The 24,576-nt window shown below is 45.5% G+C and overlaps 2 protein-coding genes across 3 annotated transcripts; both read right to left on the reverse strand.

Annotated features, from left to right (window-relative positions):
• Positions 1 to 473: 473 nt before the first annotated feature.
• LOC102062348 (interleukin-9-like) lies at positions 474 to 2,826 on the reverse strand. Its single transcript, XM_005483765.2, has 5 exons — positions 2,655 to 2,826; positions 2,521 to 2,565; positions 2,396 to 2,422; positions 1,589 to 1,714; positions 474 to 581 (listed from the first exon to the last, which is right to left on the reverse strand). The coding sequence occupies exons 1-5, from the start codon at positions 2,760 to 2,762 to the stop codon at positions 474 to 476; spliced, it is 414 nt and encodes a 137-aa protein (XP_005483822.1). The 5' UTR covers positions 2,763 to 2,826.
• A 6,546-nt stretch (positions 2,827 to 9,372) lies between these two features.
• Positions 9,373 to 23,783, reverse strand: SLC25A48 (solute carrier family 25 member 48). Of its 2 annotated transcripts, XM_005483602.4 has the most exons (8): positions 23,623 to 23,783; positions 21,703 to 21,746; positions 17,842 to 17,913; positions 16,948 to 17,200; positions 15,485 to 15,733; positions 14,154 to 14,287; positions 11,746 to 11,875; positions 11,009 to 11,170 (listed from the first exon to the last, which is right to left on the reverse strand). In XM_005483602.4, exons 1-7 carry the CDS (start codon positions 23,666 to 23,668, stop codon positions 11,753 to 11,755), a joined length of 921 nt encoding a protein of 306 aa, XP_005483659.2. In that variant the 5' UTR covers positions 23,669 to 23,783; the 3' UTR covers positions 11,009 to 11,170; positions 11,746 to 11,752. The 2 variants fall into 2 exon arrangements, with proteins under 2 accessions (XP_074408306.1, XP_005483659.2); XM_074552205.1 differs by lacking the exon at positions 11,746 to 11,875 and having other exon boundaries at positions 9,373 to 11,170.
• Between the last annotated feature and the right edge of the window lie 793 nt (positions 23,784 to 24,576).

Here is a 24,576-nt window from a genome sequence, read left to right on the forward strand (position 1 = left end):
TATTTAGATGAAAAAATGGTGGCTATGGGCAGGAAAACCTGCAGCCTTGCAAGGAAGAAGTTAGGTGACTTGTTTATGGTGTGCAGATATTATCAAGAAATAAGTGATGCAGAAAGGAAACACAGATTTTTTGTCTCCATCTCAAGTCCTGAAATATTTATTTTGCTATACAGTGGGCAGAGTGAATTTTGCTGGAGCATTTCCTATTGGTGAAATTGTTGGACTGCAGCTCTGCAGAAGCATTTTGACACTGCAGGTATGATAACAGGGTGTTCCAACCTTTCACCAAGTACAGAACATAAAATGAAGACTCAAATACGTTTTGTGGTCAGGCAAATTATAATTTTATTGGTTTGTTAATGATTATTTCTACCTTATGTATTCCAGGTGGACAATAAATACAATAAATAACTCTTCTGTTCCCTGTTCTTTTTAAAGACTTTGGATTTTTAAAAATCTTTTAAAAAATCCCATTAAGCATTGAATTTCTCAATTTTTTGATAGGTTGTCAGGATTTTTTTCAGAAATTCCTTCACATTTCCCTTGGTTTCATATTGACATTGGTCACTATGTGCCAGTCTCTGTGAAAGAAATAACAAAGATTGGGTTAGCAAAGATTTTAAAGCTAAATAAAGAATTTAGATGAACCAGTGAAAATATACATTATTTGGAGCTACAAAGGATTTCAAAATCATTTCACAGAGAATTGTTCCTTGAGCAATGAGTGTAAGAATGGCTTTTCATGGTGACTAAGAAGGTGGACGGTGGATTGTCATATAATTCTATATATTTAGCTCATATATTCAGTTATAGCTGAACTCATTTAAACGAGGCTGTTTCACACCCAGAAAGCAGTGTGGATACCACAAACAGCTGGGTAAGATTGGGGCAAGGGGTCAGTGTCTCAAAGCCACCCAAACTATTCCTCCTTGCAAGTTTGATGGCAGCTTTAAGGAGCTGGAGACACTGCAGCGTCAGCATCCTCTGTGTCTCACTGAATCACACAGGAGCTGTCCTCAGTCTGTAAATAAAGGATGTTTCACTGCCAAAGAAAAGGCACCTGAGGGGGGACCCAAGAGCCTTCCTGAGCATCATCACAAGCTGCAAAATGCTGCAAGTCACAGCTGTTATTTCACAGCTGAGAATCAGTGAAGACACTGCTGCTTAGGTGGGATTAAAGCTGCAGAGGTGAAGGATGCTCTGCACACCTGGCCCCAGCCAGGCAACCCCTGCACATCCAGTCCCCAGTGTTAGATCATTACTATTTAATGCCAAAACACATTTTGAGAAGGGAGAATAGAAAAGCAATTTAAATAAACCTCCTTTCCCACATGTCTGTGTTCAAAGGGTTTGGAGAAGAGAAAGGGCACAATGGGGCAGAGCCCATCCCTCTTCTTCCTCTGCCAACTTAAAAAGCTTTTCACTGCCTCACACATGTTGCGGCTTTATCTGGCTCCTGCACAATATGAATATTTAAAACACATCTGAAATCAATGAAACACTTATCTGCAAATGTTTAGATTATTTTAAAAAATCCTTTATTTTGTAAAAGATAAAAGAAATCTGTAGAAAAGTAAGAAAGTCTTACTTTACAGAGGCTTCTGTCCAGTTGAGCCTGGAAGGTCCTGGAAAGCCTTTCAATTACTCGATTGAAAGGTGTGTTTTCCTTCAGGTGTTTGGTTCCATCCACAAAGCATGCCAGTTCATGACCACTCTGTTCAAAAAAGAAAGCATTAAAAAACCCAGAATGCATTCTGTGTTTATCCACAGAGGAAGAAATTTGTATTCCTAAATGTGGCAGCATGTCACAGTCAAATGCAAGGTATTTTGCAATATATTGAAAACTGATAGAAGACCTTTGGGGGGACTGTAAAACAGTGAATTCTCATGTATGCCATAAGAAACAACTGTCCTATCTCTCAAAAAAACCTCAAACTGTAAAAGTTACCTCTTTGAGGCATAGTTTCAGCAGATGCTGGGGCTTCACCACATCTGAGGATATTTAAAACAATGAAACAGTGCTGGATACGCCTAGAGCTAAGTCAGAGGCCTGACATCTCTAGCCCAGGTTCACTTAGTATTTAGGCACCCAGCCATAGAACAAAGCCTTGCAGAGATTTTCAAAGCAAAAGCCTGTATCTCTTGATATGCAAGTGAAGCCTACAGAGGACTTTTGCCTGAATCTGGGCTCGATTCTGATTGCTCTGCAGTGGGAAGGCTTCTTCTCCCCTCCCCACAACTCTTCATGAAGCTCAGTTTTGCTGCTATTGGTGTATTAAAATTATCCTTGTAACTGAAAGCAGAAGTTACATAAGGAGCAAAGTGAATAAACTTAAACTCAGTTAATACCAAACTTCTTTAACATCTACAAGAGCTTGAGAAGAAATATACTTACTTCAGGAATGGGGAGACATGAACATGACTGAAAACAAAAAAAGAATGAGTGTTAACATCCAGCATTCAATGTACAAGGACAGATTTTTTCAGTCTCATTATATTCCCAAAAAAACATGTACTCACACTAGTAGCTGTCTGCCTACATGGGCAACTCACAGAACTATCATCCTGGAAGAAGAGCAAGTGTGAAGTCAATATTTGCTATCATCTGCACAGGCATGCATTATTCAGAATGAAGGTGCTGAGCAGCCACTTACAAGCAGGAGCTGTGTGTAGCGGATAATCTCCCGGACACCACAGTACTGTGCTTGCACAGAGAGCAGCAGACAAGAGAGGAGTATGTATGACAGCATGCTGGCATTCATGTCAACTCAGTCTGATGGGTGGCAGGGAATGGGAGGACGCTCCTTTTAATTGAGTCTTCACAAAATTCCCACTCTAATATGGAAAAACCCAATTATAAAACCGATACCAGGTGCCCACTATTTTTTCCCATAGCTTGGACAGCATTTTAAAGAAATCAAACATGGAATTGAGTCACCTACTTCAGTGACTTTAGTACTGTGGAAATTCACAAATGCTCCTCAGAAGTGATTAATTTAAACATTATGCTATCACACCCCAGCAGGAAGCAATGGTTAAAAAAATCTATGAAAGCTTTTTTTTTTTTTCACATGTGAGGTTTGTTTCTTGCACTTATGTAAATTATAGTTACATGAAAGCAAAGAGATTATGATGTTTCAGCATTGCCAAAGTTCCTGAGAAAGCAAACTGATGTGCTGCAGGGTGGCTTCCCCAAGATTCCGAGCAGAACCTTGCTCAAAGAAAGCTGATGACACTGCAGGAGTCCGTGGAGCAGACAGACAGACAGATGGATGAAGTTGTGGAGCACTGCCAGGACAAGCTGTCACACTGAGTTACAGCTGCTGCATCCAGAGAGCCATGACATCGTCCTTGTCCATGGTCTCACCTCTGCTGAGTGCAGGTGCAGCAGTGTGTGTCTGAGCGTGGGGCCCTCAGAGTGCAAACGGGCTGGCATCCCACCATTGCCTTTTGAGCTGGAAGGACTGGATGCAAAAGTAGTCCTAGGGAACCCAAATGGTATCAACTTGGAAATTCTCTTGGAAATTTGGTGGTCTCTCCAAATACAGCTGAGTGCTGGTGAGAGCCCTCCCTGGCCACAGAAGTTTCCTTTTTGCAAGTTGCACCCCTTGGCAGAGCAAATGGTAGCCCTTCAGATTTCTTTTAAATCCCCAGGGTTGACTTCTAAGCATCCCTTCTGTTTGCCGTAAGTCCCATTATGCCTTAAAGGTCTCCTCCAAAAGCTTGAGACTTCTTCAGGTCGGTGTGGCTGAAGGAGAAGTGTGATCCCTCTGGAAACTGTCCTGGAAAGAGAAAACACTGAGCTACAATTAGCTGTTTTTTCTTTGGCATGTGCCAGCCAGCAGTGGGTTCACCTGGCTGAGCGTGGCTCCACTACCAGCAAGGGGAGCAGAGGAGAACCTGCCTGCTGCTCCTGCCCCTGCCTCCCTGCCTGCACAGCAGCACCTCCTCTGGGCTGGGCTGGATGCTCCCTGCCTCGGGTGATCCAGTGTGGAAGGTGTACAGAGCCCATAATTAACACCTTTCCATGCATAGGGTGTAATTATGGACGTTGGGCAGTGAGCAGAACTTCTTCCCAGGCCTACAGCCCAAAAGGCAAGGTCTGTGTTTTTGTTCCCAGGTGCAAATGAGAATGGCAGAGCTTCCAGAGCTGCTTCTGAGCTGCTCCCATGCCCCGTGACTCCTCCTTGCCCACGGTCACTCTCTGCCAGCAGTGCCAGCACTATCTCTACATCTTAGCTTTTCTGTTTGATTGCTTAGTGAGATCTGTCTCACACTGTTGTTGCTCCAGGCTAAATGAGCTGTCAGAGAAGCTGCATTCAATTTACAGTAAAAGAGAAATCACCAGAAGTCAAACTGGCACTGAAAGATATTTCCATGTTTTGGTTGGAGCCCAGGTGGATGAGGTGCAGGAGCGAGTGGCACCAGTTGCAGCTTCTCTTTAGAGAGTTTAGATTCTTTTCTGGCATTTAGAGGCTGATCCAAGGCTATAGAAATTAATATCTGATGCCATCCCAGCAAAAAGACTAACTTTTTAATAGAATCTTCAAACATTTAGTTTTGATATTTTAAAAATATTCATTATGATGACAACCTGCAGCAACATATTTTCACAAATAGGTTGTCATTTCCCAGTTAATTTTCTGTCCTCATGTCCAGGTAGCTGATCATCCACTCTTCTCCCTTAATCTCTCTTTCAGCAACACAGACCATCACCATGGGTACTGCCTGCACCAAGGCAGCCCATCAGCTTGGAATCTTAATATCCCATCAATATCCAGTGATGGGATATTAACTTTCCAACCCTGAACAGATTATTTGGAAAAGGGGAATATATAAAACTCTCTAGTGTATTTCTGTGGTCTTACAGGCAGCTTGTTCTCATTCCTTTGGAGACTCTAATGTCCTGTACATTTTTGGTTTGTGTGTAAATACATTGGGATATGTATTTTCTTATAATGCCTTTGCTTTGGTGCTAGGTTAAATGGCCAGAAATGCTGCACACAACATCCAATTTCCAGATTGGTATTTTAATCTGGTTTGCATAAACCTCCAGAGTTTATGAGCTCTCAGCAGAGAATTTGCATCCCAGTGCAGAGTTTCTAAGAATCTCTACGCATTTAGGGTTTTCTAATGGAGAAAAAACCAATTCCCTGCAGAGGAAAAACACACAGGTAACAAAGCAGTTTGTTTTACATTTGCTGTGTGCACTGATCACGATAGAAGAGATGCAAAGACCGCAAATGAAGAGATCATTCATAATTTCATTTTCCAGAGATAAGGTGGCTTGGAGGATTTTTTTCCCTATCTCTTACATAAAGATGACATATACTAATGTAGAAATCAAGGAAAATAGGGACATTCTAATCCCTTTGCGAAAGGGTAAACCATAGCATAGTAATAGCAAGATTACTTACAACAGAAAGGCATCAAATCCTGATGAACATTTCAGAGTCAATCCAATCCAAGGGGGTAGTGCACACCCTGAGAGCCACATGCTGTGCTCTGCCCTAGCAGGTGGACACAGGATGTCCTCAGGACTCACATTAGCTTCTGTAGGTAATGGAGCTCTCATGACTTTCAGAAGAGTTTTAATTAATTTGAAACCATTTAAGCTTATTAACAAACACTAGCGGCACTCAGGAGCTGTGAGATAGGAGAGAACATGAGAGAGACCTTCAGGACTGCAGGTCCTCCTTGTTTCATGCACCAGTACAGAGCTGGGGTGGGTTCAGCCAAGATTTCCATGTTGCAATGATATTTAGCAAGAGCCAAGACATCTATAAAAAAAAAGCCCTGACAGCAACAGGCCAGCTATGATGTGTATCATGCCTATTAAAAATGCTTCCCACAACCAGCTATCTTTAAAAGCAGGCAGAAGGCTGCAGGAATTGATCAGAGAGGTCACCAGTTCTCTTGTATTTTAAGATTTTTCCTAGTATCCTCTTCCAGTGTCTTCTTTTGTGGCCTTTCATACCAGGAAAGGGAAATACTGAGGGCTCTCACATCAGAAGTCCACTCACCCTTCCTTGCTTGTCCCACTGTGCGATGACCCTGTGGGCTGGATTCCCCACTCAACACAGCATGCAGAGGGAGGCTGAACATGCAGGACACACAGACAGCACAGGGAACTCACTCCATGGCTGTGTTAGAGCTCTTCACCAGCCAGCCCCACATCACAGCTCTCTTTTCATGCTGGAAGTGTTGAAAATCCACCTGCAGGCTGCCTGATGGAAACACAGCAACAGCAATTTGACAGGTAAGCAGGGACGGATATTGGTTCCCACCTGGTTGCATAAGTAAGAACAAGCTGGCCCTTATCCATGAGAATTGGCAGGATTTCTATACCATGTGTCTCTAGACTGTGTGTGAAGTAGGCTACAGTAATGATAAAATGTTTTGAAACATGGGAGAATAGAGCAGTCCATGAAGATGAGCTAAGTCCTGGTGCTTTCACAGAGGTGCCAGTTTGTTGCAGCAGGTGTTGGTGGCAGGGCACCTTAACATGTTTTTTCCCACTTGCAAGGTTCTGGTTTCTCTAAATTTTTCTCCTGGTGACTCAGGGTTATCCATTGCTTTCTCCATCACTCAGAGGGTGTTTGTGTTCTCTTCAGAAACTGGGTGTTGTACAGCCCAGTAGCCTTGGAATTTCACCCTTACTAAGCAAGGATTTCTTGATGTGTCCAGCACTTTATATCTTACAGTGAAACTGCACATGGGACCTCTAAAACCCCTTTAAAAATACACTTCTGCTACATGAGTGGCTTCTAACTGGTTAGTTGTTCCACTTGTGTGTGATTCTGGAGCTGTCACAGGATCTACAGTTTAGGAAAACTGCCTTGAAAATGATTGACTACTTAAATTTCCTCTCACTTCATGGCTTCATTTCTTTTGGAGCCTGTCTCTTGAAGAATAGTCTATATAGTGCTTATCTAAGCTGGCAGTGATCACTCTGTGCAGTACTGAAGGAGCATATACAGGAAGAAAATGGATTCAGAGAGAGGAAGCTTTTCTTGTGCAGTTTACATTCAATCTAGCACTTGAACTTCTTCCCACTTGTCTCCTTGGATCTCGTAATTTTTCTGGCTCTACACTTTAACTTTTTTCTTAGGAAATACAAGACAGGCATTGGCCTTCTTTCTGACATGGATGCCACGCCTAGAAGAAGAATGTCTACTATAACAACTTCTATGACAAAACAAAGAACTTCAGATAAACCAAAGAGATATATCTTAATGCCTGCAAAGACGTCACCTACTCCTCTGTCTCAGAAGAAGATAAACTGAGATGTGGATTGTGATCTTGCCTTCCCCTGTGGTGGGGAAACACCAGGCAGGGACTCCGAGGCATGAGAATATCACAGCTTGGCCTGGAGCCACCATGAAATCATTTAGGCTGGAAAAGTCCTTTACAGGCAGGGTTTCAGTAGATCCTAAAGCTGCTGGGAAGCTTCTTCCTACTCTATGCACCACAGACATCATGAAACCTCTCGCAGCCCCAAAGGCCTTCATCCAGGTCAGGGCTGTTTCCTAGAAAAATGGATTTTCACAGGGGCATTTGTTCCTGTTTGATTGGTTTTTCAAAGGAAACAAGCTGCTGTTTCCTTTCATATCAATAAATAGTTTATAAAGTGTGAAAAACAGCCTGCATCTCATTAAGTAATACAGGCTGTTGTAAGAGCTGGAATGCCACCAGAGACGTGAAAGTTGGGCAATTACAGACTTATTTGAGGGATGACAGGTCTGAATATGCTTTCATAATCCAGGCAACAAACACATAGAAGTATGTATCCCTGGTTCTTCAGGTCTCACTTCTCATTTTTTGACCATTTCAGGATTTACTGCATTTATTTTAGAAATGAGGGTCTCTGTAAACACCTTGAACAACCTACCAAGCAGATGGCTTCTACCACTCCAGCATGTGTGGGGAACTTGCCACTGATGGCAGGTCAGTATAGACACAGCACTGACAAAGGAGCCGGGTCCATATTCTGAATCCTGTTGACACAAGGGTTTTCTTTCTTGTCTCTTCAGAGACAAAATTGCCAATATATGTAATCAGTGCCTCACTGAATCAGCTGTGTGTCTGTCTGTCTGCCCCCCAGGAAAGGCTGTTTCAAACTCCCATCACCAGATCCCTGAAAAATTCTTTGGAGATCCTAATTTATATCCATGGATAATGATAGCGATTTAATTTCCAAAAATTAATGCATTTGACATATCATACAAAAGATTATTCACAAGACACAGACTTGGCAAGTCTCTGTGTGTATAAATTTCAATTGCCATCCCTCATCTTTGGGAAACAGGGCTCGGCCTCTGTGGTGTCACACAACCCCAGCCCCACTGGACCTCTTTCACCGGTGACACAGCCTCACACTCACTACTGCAAAAGCAAGACTAAACATCTGTCAGGATCAAGGATCATAGACCCATAGAAGGGTTTGGGTTGGAAAGGACCTTAAAGCTCATCTCCTTCCAGCCCTCTCACCATGGGCAAGGACACCTCCCCTAAAGCAGGGCGCTGTCCTGCCTGGCCTTGAGCAGGGGTGTGATCAGTCACAGCGAGGGTATCACACAGTGCTGTGCCTCAAAAGCTGCTTGTCCCAGCCCCAAGGTGTCCTTGGTCACCAGCAGTGGCCCAGAGGCAGCTGGATCTCCTTCACCTGTGCTGCTGTCACCCTTGAAACCCTCGTGCTTAGCCCGGAGTTGCTTTGCCTCTTTTGTGGTTTGTGAATACTAATGGCAGTGTGATGCACTGATTAACCAGTGTGTCCAGGGCTTGCCTCCAGTGCTGTCAGACCAGGACAGCCTTTGGCAGGGCAGGGCCACCCCAAAATCATCCAGAGGCTGTGCAGTGTGGGGCTGCCCATGGGGAAGGGAATGTGGGTCGGGCAGCAGAATGGACAAGACACAGAGGGATTGCTTGGCAGCTCCACTGAGCCACACATGCCCTGCCAGGGATGAGTATGCCATCAAGTGGCCAAAGCTTTGTATTCACTTCCCACTTGATCTTCATGATTTTTTATTTTTGTTATATATATTTATATAATATATATTTATATTAATTAGTATAACTTTCTGCCCTCTGCTCCCTTTCCGCACCAAGTTGCCCATGGCTCTCCCTGACAGCTCCTTCTGGCAGGTGTGTGCTACACGGGAGATTTGTCCAGGCAGATCCTGGGCTCCAATCTCAAAGTTGGTTTCATTGGATGAATTATACCACGAAATATCACTGTGCAGCTCCTATGTGGGTGTCAGGGCTTTACACCCAGAGAGCACTGAACAGATCAAACCTGGACACCATGAGGGCAGGATCATGCAGATACACAGCTTGTTGTGAACTCATCAGTTTAATTCATTCATGATCCATTTTACATTATGCAGGCAGATGAGCACACCATTTATTTGCATTAAAAAATAGTCTGCCCAAGTATTATCCCTGGAGACACATGATATTTTCCATCTAAAAAAAATATTTTACATACATGCAGTAAAATAGGCAACATGAAAAGGATGAATCCTTAAATGCAGCCAGCAACAAATACTTGTGTGAAGGATCATCAATTTTTTCCATATTGTTTATTAAAAACTGTTCCAGGTATCCTAAAAAAGATCAAAGGCACTGGGAGCCTTTTGAGATGAAGCAACACCAGCTGTTTCTTCCCCATTTTGAGGCCAGTTCTGGAAGCACCCACAGTTTTGTTTTTAATCCCCAGTGATGAGGAGCCCAAAGAAGGTGACCCCATTTCCAAGTACTGCTCCAGACCCAAAGTTTTAGGCACTTTCTGCTGTGATCTTCAAGTGTTGTGACCAATTCCCCCATTCATCCAGGGAAGAGGAGGAAGGAGTTTCTCTTTCTTTCTCCTCATTTTACGGGGGAAAGCTGTACATCTGCTCCACATTGTCTTCAGAAACCTTGTTTTGAGGGCATCTGCTGAAACTGCAATCACTGGGCTTTTCCGCCAGAGCTCTTCTCCAGAGGAAGAGCTGTTTCTGTAGAACATTTCCCAGATGAGGTGTTGTCCTAGATTATCATGTGTCATGTGTCCCTCTGCATGTGAGGCCCCTTGGCCTGTCCTGCCAGTGCCACCAGAGTCCTCTTGTCATAGCAAAGCTGGTTCTTCTTGGGCTTTGGCATCAAAAGCTCTATGCTTAGAAAATAAATCATAAGGATATTTAACAGCATAAAGAATAAAAATCATGATGTAAAAGATCTTGGAATAATTGAGATGCTGAGGTAGACCAAAGAGAGACTGGGCCTGTCCCAGTGGTCTCAGTGGGAGTCCAGCAAAGAGCTGGAGGTCTCATGCATGCTGTGTCCTAAAGAGACTTCCTTGGGTGATGGTCTGCTCATGGCTGCAAAGTTTTGTCTGCAGGTTTTGGCAGCTGGCAAGTCATGCCAGGGAGCTCAGAGGGTCTGAAGAGATACCTCAAGCCAGTCCCTGGATAGCTGCACCAGGCAAGCTGTGTAAATTAATAGGCAGGTTTCTATATGAAATTCAAACTTGTTTTATTGCTTTCTGTATTAAAAAAAAAGCACCTTAGTGTCTGAATTTAACACCCTCCTGTTTCCCAATTTAATTTATACCTTGGAAAACAGACTGAAGTTGTTAAATCTTTTACATTTTTCATGATAATGTGTAAATTGTGCTAAACTATGTTGTAGAGCATACGTGTTTGTATGGGAGGAGTCACCCACTTCTTTGAACCTGAAAGCAAGATAGGATTTGGTGGCAACCAGAAAAAGCACCTGTGTACCCACCATTTTTTCCTTTCCTTTTTCACCAAAGAAGACGAGTGTTCTAACAACACGTTGCACAAAAGACATTGCCTTGGTGATTTGAGGTGTGCTGGGGTGGGTACATCCCTTGGAAAAGGGAAGTTCTCTTCCTGGTTCAATACAAAAAGTGCCATTGGTGAAGAAGCCCATCACCGCCACCGGAATTACTAGGGTGCTCTTAGTCAACAGTGAGAGATTTGATAATAAAATAGTCTTTGGGTTTGGTTGAGCTGGTGTGGTTTTCGGCATGCTCCATGGACCACGTGTCCACAGCAGGTGCTGCAGGTGCAGGAGGGGAGTCTTCAGTCAGGGCAGCTGAGCCCTCACCAACACCACACTGCTGATCTGGCTCAGGAGGGCAGCAGACTTTCTGGTCCTCTTGGCAACACTTTTGAAATAAGAAAGAAGGAGATTTATGAAGTACTGCAGAAAACAGCAAAGATGGCCAAGAAAAATCTCGAGTATCTAGCTGCTAAAAAAGTTTCTTTAATGAGATATTTCTAATGCTGCTCCTTTATGCAACTCCGTTACTGAGGGAAAGAGTGAAATAGTGACTTCATAGTCAAGGCACTTTGAAAGAGGTTAATTTCATATCTTTGGGAACAAGTGAGGAAAGAATACTGTGCAGGTACTATAGTAAAAATTATATTTCAAAACTCATAAAATATTAGAGAATAATCTCCTTTCAAATTTTTACTTCTGATTGATATGAATTAAAATAATCACAATAATCATAACAGATTACAGTGAAGCTGCAGGAGATGTGGACTGAAACTAAAATCCGTTGGCACATTTGCAGTCTGCTCTGAATCCCACAGACCCAAATTGTGTTTGGCTATTCAGGTGTAGATACACCCATGTAAGTTATGCAACTTTCAGAGGATCTATAAAATTGCAACTCTATTTGATTCAAAGATTAATATTCTGTAATTTTAATAAAGCTAGGGGTCTTTATGTGCTGACCTGGAAGTTATGGATTGGTCTCACTTTGCCATCCTTTCATTGCTTTGAGAGAAAGTTCATAGCCAAGAAACATGGCTGCACTGGATGGGAATCCTCTTATTGTATTGACCAGGAGGCCCCTAAAAAAGACCTGTTGGGAATGAGCAAGGTTAGAGCATAGGAATATATGGGCTGTTTTAAGAAGAGAACAAAAACATTGAATGAAGTCATGCTGGAATTCTCAAGGACCAAATCTTTTGGGTTTGCTTGGAAGAAGGGGAGCACAGTGACGGAAGTTTGGCATCATGGTGCTCCTCACTACAAACACCACACCCTGGCGTGTGTGACAGTGTGCACAAACTCTTTACTTTGGGGTGAGTCTGCCCACAATGTGGTGGTTCCAGGAGGGATCTCTGCTGGCTTACTTCTCACTAAATCACTCCATTAACCACCAAGGCTCAGCGCCACAAGTCACTAATCTAAATACCCCAAGTTCAGAATAGATGTGAAAAGGAACATCAGCAATCAAACCCCTTTCCAGGCTTTATAAGAGCAAAGTTCCCACAGCTACAGTAAAAAAACATGAAAAATCTTGGTCCCAACATCAGAAGACCTTAGATTTAAGCATATAACCAATTTTTGCCCTGAAATTACTGAACTCTACTAAATAGCATCATATCTTGTGTCCAACAATTCCTAAGCATAGTGCTGACTTGAGACAGAATCAAAATATGTTGACGTAGTTTAGATAAAGCTTGCAATGTCAAATTGCAGTATTGGGGCATTTGGGATATTATTTGATTTATTGGGATGTTTTATTTTGTTAGGAAAGACAAATTTCTGGGAGTAAATTTAATGTTTTTGCATTATCCATAAAGTAACATGAGAGACACAAGTTAAATAATAGTGAAGGTTTAGGATGAAAAGCCCAGAGGCATAAATTTTTCTTATCTGAGTGAACACACCTGGCTGTGGAGAAAGACAAGGGTGTAGCTTTGTCTCTTTGTGTACACCAGGCAGTTATTGCCAGCACTGAGAATGCTGTTCCTTTGTCCCAGAATGAAAACATCCAGCCCTGCATTTGCCATGTGTCAGTTGTGAGTCTCCCAACATTTAAAAATATTTTCCTTGTGAGAGCAGGTTCCAGTCTTGCTATCAACTAATTACTCAATCCTACTGATGGCTTTGGGGCAGGTGCCAGATGGGACAGCAGAAAAACTACAAGAAGTACAGAACTCTACCAGAAAACTCTTTTAGTTGTTAGTTCAGGCAGGACAAGGAGGGCAGAGGATGAGGATGGAGAGAGAAAGGAAAACCCATGGAAATTCCCATGTCAGCCACTCTGCTGTGAAAGTGCACTCCAAGTGGAATGCACAAGGCAGGTGCCATAGAGCCTGGGTACCCTGTCCCCCATCTGACTGTCCAAGCACAGTCCTCAGCATCTCTCCAGGTGCTTGTGCTTCACATGAATGGGACTTTCTTCACTCAGTGGCAAAAGCTGAACCAGACCCCAGTCTCCTGAGAGAGCTGGCATAACATAGTGGCACGTTGGCAAATATTGAAATCACACTATCTTGTGATTTTGCAGGGTATTTTCCTGTTTGTAACTTGTTACATTTCTCTCAGAATGTGAAAATTAACACTTTGCAGCTAAGAGACCACATGCTGTTCCAATGATAAATAGAGATTTATTGCAATAGCAGAAGACGTTACTTCCCACAACCATTCCTTGGCAACACAATAAAGCTGCAAACCATTATTCTCTGCCATTCACATTTAACTGAGGCAAAGTTTCCAGGTAGAACAAATATCTTTTATTACATTAACAGACAAAGTCAGAAAAAGGAGATAAGTTATTTGGCACGCAGCCCTTCTTCATGTTTAAAACGAAAGCAATTCTGATATAAGAACGCTGACATTCAACTCCACCTTGGTGCAAAATGAGGGCAAGCAGTGCAAAAGCAGCATTAGTTCCACTGAAGCATTGCCCAAGGTGACCAGGCACACCCAGAATGCCAGGACAGTCCCACTGGAATCAGTTTATTGACACCAAAGTCAATGGGAAACATTTGACCTCTGCATTTTGCAGAAGAATCGCAGAGGTAAGGCTTTCTACCTCTGATTTATGATAAGTCAAATTATATCCATGATTAAGTGCACTAACATGAAATGTTGTTTGAAGTTAATTACACCAGCAATGTGTGACCCCTCCAGCCATTCCTTTCTTCATTATGTAATATGTATTATAACTCTCACTATTTTGATTTAGAATGAATCTACACAATAATTACCTGCTGCCATAATAATAATTTAGCACTAACTGGCTTTAGCGGTCTCTCAGCACTGCAGATAGGTTTTTAACAGTCACTGTATTTTCCAATGGACAAGTAAATACCTAATAACCAGATTTAACTTCAAATGTCACTTACTTTTAAGCCCTCGTTCTGGTAGCTCTGCAGTATGCAGTCAATGGTCCCTTTGTACTGCTTTGAATAAACTCCATCTGCCTGAAGTCGACTTTTCACAACATCCATTGGAGTACATACTGCCCAGGAAACAGCTCCTGGAAAAATGCAGAAGTATTTGAATAATTCCTTCTCTATACTTCCTTGCCTGCAGGTCAGTGAACCCAGAAATTCACATCTATCACATCATATTACAGTCATTTTCATTCAGGGCATTCACCCTGCTCAGGCACAGAAACAGTATTTCTGAAAGTTCCCTGTTTCTGGAAGGTGTTCAGATTTTGGAGGTTATGCTGCTGATCAGGCAACCCAAGAGGGGCTTCTCCAGGTGCAACTGCATCTCCTGCTGTGCTCCTGGTGGAACATGGACATGCCAAGGGGAAGAGCCTGAGCTGCTGCTTGGGCGATTTCGGAAAAAACTGAGTCTTCTGATAATTCTATTGTAAAGCAAAGTGTGAGCTGAGGATACAAATAATGAGTAGGGGCATCTCAGGGTGCCAGGATTAGACTCCACACAGTGAGATACCTTGTCATTCCTTTAAAGAAATGCCTATTCCCATTGATCAGCCTGCAGCTGAGTGGGATGGTTTGCCTCTGCAAAGATCAGTACATGACTGCAATCCATGGCCCAGCAGGACAGACAAGAGTTTGTCTGGACCTATGTGAGTGTTGGGGCACACTAGCAAAACCATCCAGAGGCACCAGGGGCCTCTTTATTTGAGGAGAAGGCATTTTGTTATCATTACCTGAGCTAAGGATTGACTTGCCTTTATGGATCTGCAATTTAGAAATGGCCAAGAAGTGAGGAGTGGAAGTAGGGGTGACCCTCCACATGGTGGGGGCACACATGCCAGTTTTACTGGCAAATGTATACATAGAAAAAAGAAGATCAGTAGCAGTCAACTGAGCTTCTGCTAGTTGTGGGTAGGTGCACACCCTCCTGGTGGGCAGCCAACAGGTTGAAGTCCTCTTCTGGAGGCATCCTGGCTACCACATACCCCTGGCAATGGGCTTGGCAGGCTGCCCTGAGGCACCCAGGGAGATGAAGGCGCTGTCTGTTCTCCTCTTTGCTGACAATGAGCCCAAGGAAGGTCTGATAACACGACTTCCATAAAGTTTGTCAAGTCATAAAGTGCAGCTGTGGTGCCAGGGAGCCCAGCCCTGGGGAAGGAAGGTTCAGTCCCATGTCCTCTGCTCCTCAAGGATGCAGTGGCCCTTGAGTCACCCTCATTATCTGCCCCGAGAACCTTCCTGTTCTTGTTCTGCCAACGCTGTGAGGAAGTAAAGGTGCTTACCTGCTACACCCCCTGCCATCCAGATGGCGAAGGGATTCGGAGCAATGCTTCCATGAGGGGTTATCCAGTCACAGAACATTGCGTACGGAACGAAATAGGCGCAGTACCCGGGGACGTCCCTCAGGAGCATTGCTACATTGCCTCGGTATATTCCTGGAATCCCCTCTTTCTGCAGGATTGTCCTGAAGCAGTGAATTGAGCCTCTGTACACAGAAGATCCAGGAGCTGTGGAATTTTGTTTAACGTTTGCTACAGAAAAAGAAAAAAAAAAAAGAAAAAAGATACAACTGTTGGAATAGATATATTGCCACAGAACTGCTCTCCAAAGCCCACTGCCATTGATTAGAAGTCACTGTCATCCAGTTTCTTCTGCTGGGGTCAGCAGATAACATGGGGAAAATGTTTTAGGAGAGAGTATTTAGGTCCGTTTTCAGAAAACATGTAGACACTTCAGACAGATTTTCTTAGATGCATGGCATACCTCCCAATAGGTATGTGCCCAGTGAGACTTCCAAATAAATTTAAGGCAATGTGCCCAGTTTTCATGGATTTTAACTTCAACTTATGCCAAGTCACATCTCTGAAAGCCTTAACATCTTCAGAGTCTGGCCCTGCCCATGTAGACCAAGATGTTTTTGTAAAAGGCATTTGGTTTCTAAGTTGCACGGAGTCTTTAAAAATTGACATAATATTGTTTTATCAAAGCAACAGAAAAATGCCAGCATTTCACAGTTAAATGCCATGACTGTAATTGTGAGAAAGGTGAAATGCTGAAATCCAAGCTGTTCAGCTCTGAAGCTGTTCCATGTCTTCATTTGGCTGTGCATGTGCTCTGGTGGGGTTTGCTCCATGCTGGCAGCCTGCAGTGGAATTCAGCTGCTGTCTAAAGATGAAGCAGCCCCTTCTGCCTTGTGGACAGGGAACAGCCACCCACTGCCATCCTGCTGGTGTCCCCTCCTGGCCTATCCTGCTTACAACTGGGCTACGTGGCACCCTGTGAAATAAGTTGGGTTTTAAAGGTAAATGGAAAACTTCTGCTTTTGAAGAGAGAAGGGTGGAATAACAGAGGGCAAATATATGTGGGACTGAGAGTGTGCAGAGGGAGATGGGGAGCTGGCATTGCCACTGGCAGCCATGGTGCTGCTGCTGGAATCTCCAGGGGACTATTGGAACATCACACTGCAACGGGGGACCCCACAGCCCAGGGACTCACAATTTCTGCAGCTTCTGGTCTTGAGCAGACCTGTCTCATGTTCCATCCCAACTGTCTGGAAAATGCCATTGGTAAAAACCCTTCGGTTGAGCTGAGCAGGATGGGGTCCATCCTCAGGCAAAAGGAAGAATTTTTAGCCCAACTGCATCAGCAGAAGGCAGCAGAAAGCCCAGCCTTGCCCAAAATTGTAAAGCTCTGCGTAGGTACCAAAGACCGCCAGAGACAGGAAGACGGAACTCTTGCTTCCTACCTTTGGTGTAGGGCTGCGTTTGCATCTGCAGCCTGATCTTGACCAGTTCCACGGGGGTGCCAATGCCCACGGAGATGACCCCCGCCACGAGGCTGGCCAGGGTCATGTCGCCCAGCGAGGGCGCGGCGGCCGGGTCCCCGTGGCGGAGCTGGCTCAGGAAGCGCTGCGTGTTGCTGAAGACCCCGAACACCACCGAGCTGTAGATGCCAATGCTGGCCAGTGGGAAGGACATGCCCTTGAAGAAGCCGGTCAGCTACCCAGGAAAGGGAGCAGGGCTTAGGAGAGTGAGCAGGACTGAGCAGGGTAAACCCCAGCTTGTCTATCGGGTTAGAAATCACAATGGTTTGGGTCGGAAAGGACTTGGGAAGTTGTCGCCTTCCAATCCCCTGCCATAGTCAGGGATGAAATGCAAATCCAAGTAGCAGATGTCTCCTGGAACCAACTGTTTGCACATGCTGAGCAAAGGAAATTGGTTCATGCTGCTAAAGGCTTATAAAGATTGTGCAGAATATGGGATATGGCTGAACGCACAGGAACCCCTGTAGAAGTGCCTCATATAGACAGTATTTGTTCTGCCTTCACCAAAGTCAGCAAAATCCTTCTGGTGACCTCTGCCAATGAGATCAGGCAAAAGAGTCACTGTGGATGCAACCCATGTGGAGACACTGATCATTCCATGCCAGGGATCTCCCTTTTCCCTATAGGAGTCACCAAGTGGTGACTTAACCTTAGAGTTAAGCAAGAGAAGGGATTTGCAGGCTTAATTGCATAAACTTTATTGGTCTTTATATATTTGCTGGTGTCAACAGCATTTCGTACAATTGCTTTATATATTTATCTATTTATTGACTTGCACTTTCTACCAGCACATTTAATGTATGATGAAGTACTTACAGACTCATTTCTGTACACAGTGAGAACACACTTGAGTGTATTTCCATATCCTTGTCCAGCTTGCAAACGAGTCTGCAAAAGACATTTGTAAAATGTGATTAAAATCCTATGTTTCCAGCCCAATGGAGGCTCATGCTATGTAAACAATGTGTACTTTGCTTTGAGAGCAAGTCCTTCCTTAGTTGTAAAGAGAACTGAGCAATAAAATAAGATATATGTGCATCCACCCTCTTGAACTTTGCCAGAAGCAAGGCTAAGCAGGATCTCAAAGCCTGAAGCTCTCTGCAGCATCTGGAATCAATGACTGTCAAAAATTGCTCTCCAGCCTGGACCAGCCACCCTGACCCAGCAGAGTAGGCTGCTGGTGTGCTGTCATTGGCAAGGGCCTGATTGATGTGGAAATTGGATTAGTGTGGTCTTCTCCATTTGGAGACTCTCAGGGAAGGCTGGGATGTGTTGCAAAGAGAGGAAAGGTGAGCTCCCCTGAGAAAGTTCTGGGGCCCTTCTGCTCCAAGGTGGATTTTAAGACACAGAGATTCTAATTGGAGCTAAAATAAATCAGCTCCATCTCAGAAATTCTCCATGCTTCACTCAAAACCAGTTTTATATAATTTCAAATAAAGACATTTTATTTCTGGAAAGGAAATTGGTTATACACCTTCCAAGAGATGTAAGAAATGGCACATAGGTCACAACAAAGCCCACAGGATTAGGCATTTCCCCTTCTCATATGTATGTATTTAGATCATCTTTCATTCCAGCTGCTCACAAGGTTGTACTAGAAACATCCTAACATGGGATGCATTTTTTGGGCTTAGAGGTGTGCAAGGAAATGGAAACACTGCTCATTTGTTCATTTCACAGCACCTCAGGCTTCAACTTGGCTGAGACCAGAGCTCATTTGTTATAGAAAGACACTCATGCTCCATCAGGAATGTTTTTAGGAAATTGGGACGTTTCTGACTGTATTTATCAGCACTGCTGCTAGCAATGAAGGCTGAAGGGACACTGCCAACCTGCACTGGAGGGATGGTGTCCAATCCCGTCCACTGGCTCAGCCCTGATTTACACCAGAGTGAAGCAGGAAATTATTTGTGACTTTAACACCCAAGGGAATGTGTGTCTGCCAGAGTTCACGGCTGGTGGGAGCTTTTGGATGGCAAACAGCAGGTTGGATGGTACAATCACTTGGCCCAGAGCCCTGCACGAGGCTGCCAGTGCTGCCGTGGGACCCTGGCAGGAGCAGGAGGGACCAAAGTCTGAGCTCACCCTCAGCCCAGGCTCACCCCTCACCCGGGGTGGCTCCATGCAGCTCTTTGCACACAGGGAGCATCCCTGCTCCACTCCAGGCCTGGCCAGAGGCCACCGGGAAGCAGCAGCCACAGCAGAATATCTCCTGAGCACTCAGAACAAGCTGGTACATGAAGCTGCTGCCCTGGCTCAGCAGCACACGTTGTGCAATGTGGGCAGGCTCAGGCCACAGGTGCACACTGGGCACACTGTGACTCACACTGGGATAACAGGGCTGGGGGGACAGGGGAAGGTGCTTACACCAGAGTGACCCAGGACAAACTGACCCCAGTGCCCAGCCCTGGGTTCATCTTAACCCAGACATTTCCACTTCGCCTCCCTGGGCTTGTTTTTTGGTTTTGATTTTTTTTTTTTCTTTTACTCAGTAACCAGTTACTTAGAAGTTCAAGTTAATATATTTTTTGAGTAACTGGGGGCAACTGAGTGTTCTCACAATCTGGTTGTCCCACATGTCCCTTAGCTAATCTGTTTACACCCAGCACTGAAATCCCTGCTGGCATCTGTGACAAAGCCAGATACCACCAGCATGGATATACCTCTGCAAAGTTCTCCTTTTTGTTGTGTTTTGATTAGATAGGGCTCTTGGGTGACACCCAGAAGCTGAAGAAAGTTCTGGGAAAATGAATGCAGTGGGTAGGATGAAAAGTGAGTAAAGGCACAAGTTTTGGAGTTTTGCAAAGGAAAAGGATGTAGGAAAAAACAGCTGCTGGGGTTTGATGGAAGCTGCAGTGATGGGAAGAGATGGCTGAAGAGGGAAGAGGTGACTTGATGGGAAGTGTGGTGTAGATGCCACTTACCCCACAGAGCCTTACACTCAGTCCTGCCTACTCCCCCAGATGGGGAAAGACACCTGATCCCCTGGAGGCTGCAGATCCTGCTGAGCAGCCCCTTTGCTGGCCTAGTGCTATGTAAAAACTCTTTTCCCCTTTCCTGCTCCCGAATTTGGAACATAACAAGTCTGCCTACTTGGTATTCCCAAGGCAAAGCCTTGCCCAAAGCCAAGAGCAAGAGGGGGCAGCCTGACAGTTGTCTTTAGAACCACTGAAGGATGGGCTTGCTCTTTCCTGGCATTCAAACTCGACGTTTCCAAGCAGGATTCCCGTAGCCAAACTCCCCCAGGCCAGGCAGTGATGCCATGGCCACCAGCCTGAGATGGGGATTGCCTTGGCAGTGCTGGGCAGAGTCTGCCTTTGCTGCCCTGCCCATGGCTGGGTGCTGTGGGCAGCCTTGTGGCTCTCCCACGTGGGGTCTGCACCACCTTTGCACAGGGATGCCCTTGGGGCTGGTATCACTTTAGCAGCTCAGAAACGATGGGGCTGGCTGGGCATCTCCTGATCATCCCAGGAGAGCCTGGTGAGTGCAAGGGGATAGATGTGATGCTGGGAAGGGATGTGGTGTGGGCCATGCTGGGCCCTGCCTCCTTGGCATCACCCTCCAAAGGGTGGAGGCTGCAAACATGACCAGGGGCTTTTGGGTTTGCCACAGCTGGCAGTTCTGCCTGGTGCCAGAGCCAGGCTTGAATCAGAGCAGGGAACAGAGTCTCAGAATTGCTGGTAATTTTGAGTTGAAAGGGATCTTTGAAGGCCATCTCGTTCAACCTCCCTGCGGTAAGCAGGGACATCTCCAACCAGACCAGGTTGCTCAGAGCCTCATCCATCCTGCCCTTGAATGTTTCCAGGGATGGGCATGTCCCCACCTCTCTGCCAGCCTGTGCCTGTGTTTTACCACCTTTTTTGTATAGGACTTCCTTATATCTAATCTAAATCTCTCTTTCTGTTTAAAACCAGTACCCCTTGTCCTATCACAATGCTGCTAAAAATCCTGTTTTTATTTCAGACCTCCTTCAAGTACAAGAAGGCCACAATAAAATTTCTTTGCAGCCTTCTATTCTTCAGGCTGAACAACCCCAACAAGGGCAGAGAAGCTAAAGTGATGAAAGCTGCCCAGAAATGCCTGGGCAAAAAAAGAAAGGAGCAGGATCCTCCTCCCTGTCTGTGCAGCAATAGGGATGGTCAGCTTGATTGAACAGGATGCACTGGTATGTGCGTGGGCTTGTCTGCACCATGCTGACAAATACCTTCTTACTTCTCTAAATCCTTCCATTGGAGTAATAATTATCATGAGGGAATCATAAACACTGTATCACAGCCCTGGGGTAACAATTTCAGAACTCTGCCCTTCCAGCATTACCAGCACTAGGAAAACATGGAAATGTGCCTGCAGCAAAACTAATACAGTGCCCTCATTGCCCTTTGAATACTAGATTGTGGCAAAGTTCAATAAAACATTGCCAGAACTGGTCAGTGAACCACACATTAAGGAAGGCCAGGTTAATTTTCAGCATTAATTCTTCACAGAGAACTTGCACGTATCAGTCAGTTCTTTTAGTTTCTCATTCAAAACGAGCCTTGGACAGGAAGAAAGTCTGTGAAAACATTCCAAATTCCCTTTTGGGAAAAGTGAAGGTTCATTGAGGCATCAGCTAGAGAGAAGGTCTGAATTGGTGGGGGTCTGGGTGGTGACATGTGAACACAGCTCAAAGTGTTTTACCTTGACCGTGTCCAGGGGATGGCCCGCAACCACACTGGCGATTCCTGGGGATGAAAACAAAGTATTATGCACAGCACTGAAGCTTTTGTGGCAGGAGAGGATGCAATGGGTTTAGAGGAGAGATTTCCATAGGAACAGTTGTAAAAGCAATGACCAGCAGGATGCCCCTTCCCTGACAACAGCTAAAAGGTGAGCTTACACACTTTTCTGTGTACACTCTCCTGGACCCCTTCAGCTCTCAAAGGCACCAGAGAAGGAGAACTCATGTTTGTATATCTTGTCCAGGACCAACCCTTTTGCACTTCTGAAAGCTCACACATATGTTTAGCCTCAGAATGGTGAGATTCCTGTCCAACACAAGGCAGTGCTTTCTCCTGGCTCAGAGTGATGTCCTGGTCCCATTAGCTGACTCCTAATGGGTCCTGCAAGTTCCTCCTCCTTTGCTGTTTTAGGAGCAGTTTATAGAGATACCAATCAGAGAGGATTCAGGTACAGAGGATCCTGCTCTGCACAGAACTGTCCAGTGCCATCCTGCCTTCCTCCCTGTGGTTCTCTGGGGAGAAATTTGCACATATTCTCTTACCTTTCACCCACCTACTCACACCTCTCACTACCAGGAGCTCTCGTGGCAACACAGAGCACAGTTTGTTCCACAGAAGAATGGAACACCTATGTGCCGTGGCCAGGATATGGTTTTGTGTCTTTGTTGCAAAGAACACTGGCAGATTTTAGGGCTTGTGAAGACTGGGTAAATTGTAATGCTTCCTCACCAGCAAATCTCTGTGCAAACCAGTGCCCACAGGTGCTTTGGGCACTACATATAATTTCTCACTCATAGTGGATTGGTACTGAAAAGAGCATCATGTTCTTGGTCAACACATTATGACTTTTCTAAAAATGTGTTTAAAAAATGTCCCCTCTCCTCCCAGACCTGGGACCACGCATGGTCAAGTGCTATGAATGAAAACTCTCATCTGCCACTGCAGCAGAGCACTGGCTCACCTCCAGGACATCCTGTCCCATTGCCAAAGGTGTGCAGCAACAGGGCAGCGGGGCAGAGACAGCAACCACAGCCTACAGAGATCCAAAAATCAGCTGCTCACGCAAACTTTTGGCAGAGGTTTTGGGTTTTTTAGTCTGCTAATTTATTAACCTCATATGGCAGGACACCTGTGAGCCAACTCTCACCCTGCTCCTGTGTGGGGTCTGAAGGGTGACCTGAGCAGAGGTTTGCTCTGTGCTGGCTGGTGACCCTGTCCTGTTGCAGCCCTGGGGGCAGCAGAGCCAGTCGCCCTCTCAGCTGGCATCTCTCAGTTCTGTGAACCTTAGCCCATCACTGACGCCTCTGTGGGTCGTTTGCCTTCCTTTTCTTTCAGTTTCCCGGTGTTTGCCATCGGAATTCCCGGCAGACGGGATCAATCCTTGCCGTGTCCATCAGCCCAGTGGCGGGGTGAGGAACCTGCAGTGCCATCCCGGGGGGATGGGGACACGGGGAGCCCCGGGCTGGGGGCGTGCGGGGGCCTCTGCAAGCCAGCCCTGCACAGCAGCATCACAAGTTCTAAACTTAAATTTGAATAAACGTGAATAAACTTGAACCATCCCGCCCATGGAAGTGGGATTAAACCGCACTTGTGTAGCAAAGCAAAGCAAAGGTGGGAGACGCTGGCCGAAGACACAGAATGTGGGGTGACCCGGAGGGGTTTATCCCCGGCGGTTTTTATCCCCATAGGGGAGGGTTTTATCCCCGGGGGGGTTTTATCATCGGGAGGTTTTATCACCGGAGGGTTTTACCCCCCAAGCGGAGGGTTTTATCCCCAGAGGGTTTTATCCCAGGAGAGTTTTATCCCCGGGAATTTTATCCCGGTACCCCCGCCGTGCGCCCCTCGCCGCCTCCCCAGCCGCGTTCTCGGCATCACTCACCGCCCACCAAGCCCGCCACGAAGTCCTGCAGCTGGAGGCTCCCCATGCCCGTCCGGCGGGGCCGGCTCCCGGCGGGCAGGGGGTCCCCGCGGGCTCCCCACGGGCTCCGAGCGGGCTCCGAGCGCTCCGCGTTCCGCGCCCGCGGCTTCCAAGCGCTGTGACATCACACACCGCGGCTTAAAGGGGCCGGGGACACCGCCCGGCCGGGGCGGGGAGGGACCGGGGCAGGCCGGGCTCAGCATCACCCGGGGCGGGAGCGGCAGCATCGCTCCTCGGACGGGCAGCGGGAACGGGCCTCAGCGTGAACGGGGGAAAAGGGTAATGGGGAAGGTCATGTACGCTCGCGAACTGGAGATGGAAGTGCAGAGATAAAGAGTATTGCACCCATAATCAGTTGGAAAAATATCTCCATTTCCTTCATTGGAATGACTGTGTCATCGTTTGAGGAGATACGCCCAATTTTTGTATGATTTTTCCAGGAGATAACTCCAATTTCTTTATAATCTTTCCAGGAGATAACTCCAATTTCTGTATTTTGGGGAGCAATGAACAATTGGCCTCCCGAATGATTCCTTCTACATAGTATTCACAATTTTCTTATACATTGATTACATGCTTCTCCTTCTGTCCTGTCTTTTTGAGATTCAAGATTCCAGATCTGGTGTATTTTGCCTTCGCGCAAGACACTCCCTTTCACCCTCCTCGATCATTTTTGTTTAATGTCTTTCAACTGTGCAGCCAGAGCCAGAAGTGATAAGAAAGAACCACTCAGCAGAATAAAGATATTTTCTGTTTTGCTGTCAGCCCCTTTTCTGGGGATTCCTAACACACCTTTCTGACTGGGGCTGAAGGCTGGGCTCCCTCTCTTGAATCACCAGTACCTGACCTTGAGCCCAGCCTGGCTGTTGTGCTTCCTCTATGGCATTTTCAAACAGTAAATCTAATGTTTTACAC

Source organism: Zonotrichia albicollis, chromosome 15, assembly GCF_047830755.1.
Source record: "Zonotrichia albicollis isolate bZonAlb1 chromosome 15, bZonAlb1.hap1, whole genome shotgun sequence".
NCBI lineage: Eukaryota > Metazoa > Chordata > Aves > Passeriformes > Passerellidae > Zonotrichia > Zonotrichia albicollis.

Excerpts from the sequence above, each read along its gene's own strand:
- LOC102062348 (XM_005483765.2), bottom strand. The coding sequence starts at position 2,762 with ATGAATGCCAGCATGCTGTCATACATACTCCTCTCTTGTCTGCTGCTC. Across the intron at positions 1,715-2,395 it reads CATGTCTCCCCATTCCTGAA|AGTGGTCATGAACTGGCATG; the intron begins GTAAGTATATTT and ends TTTTTTGAACAG. Across the intron at positions 582-1,588 it reads TGGACAGAAGCCTCTGTAAA|AGACTGGCACATAGTGACCA; the intron begins GTAAGACTTTCT and ends TTTCTTTCACAG.
- SLC25A48 (XM_074552205.1), bottom strand. The coding sequence starts at position 23,668 with ATGGGGAGCCTCCAGCTGCAGGACTTCGTGGCGGGCTTGGTGGGCG. Across the intron at positions 17,914-21,702 it reads ATCCCCTGGACACGGTCAAG|ACTCGTTTGCAAGCTGGACA; the intron begins GTAAAACACTTT and ends TGTCTTTTGCAG. Across the intron at positions 14,288-15,484 it reads GATGGCAGGGGGTGTAGCAG|GAGCTGTTTCCTGGGCAGTA; the intron begins GTAAGCACCTTT and ends GCATTTTTCCAG.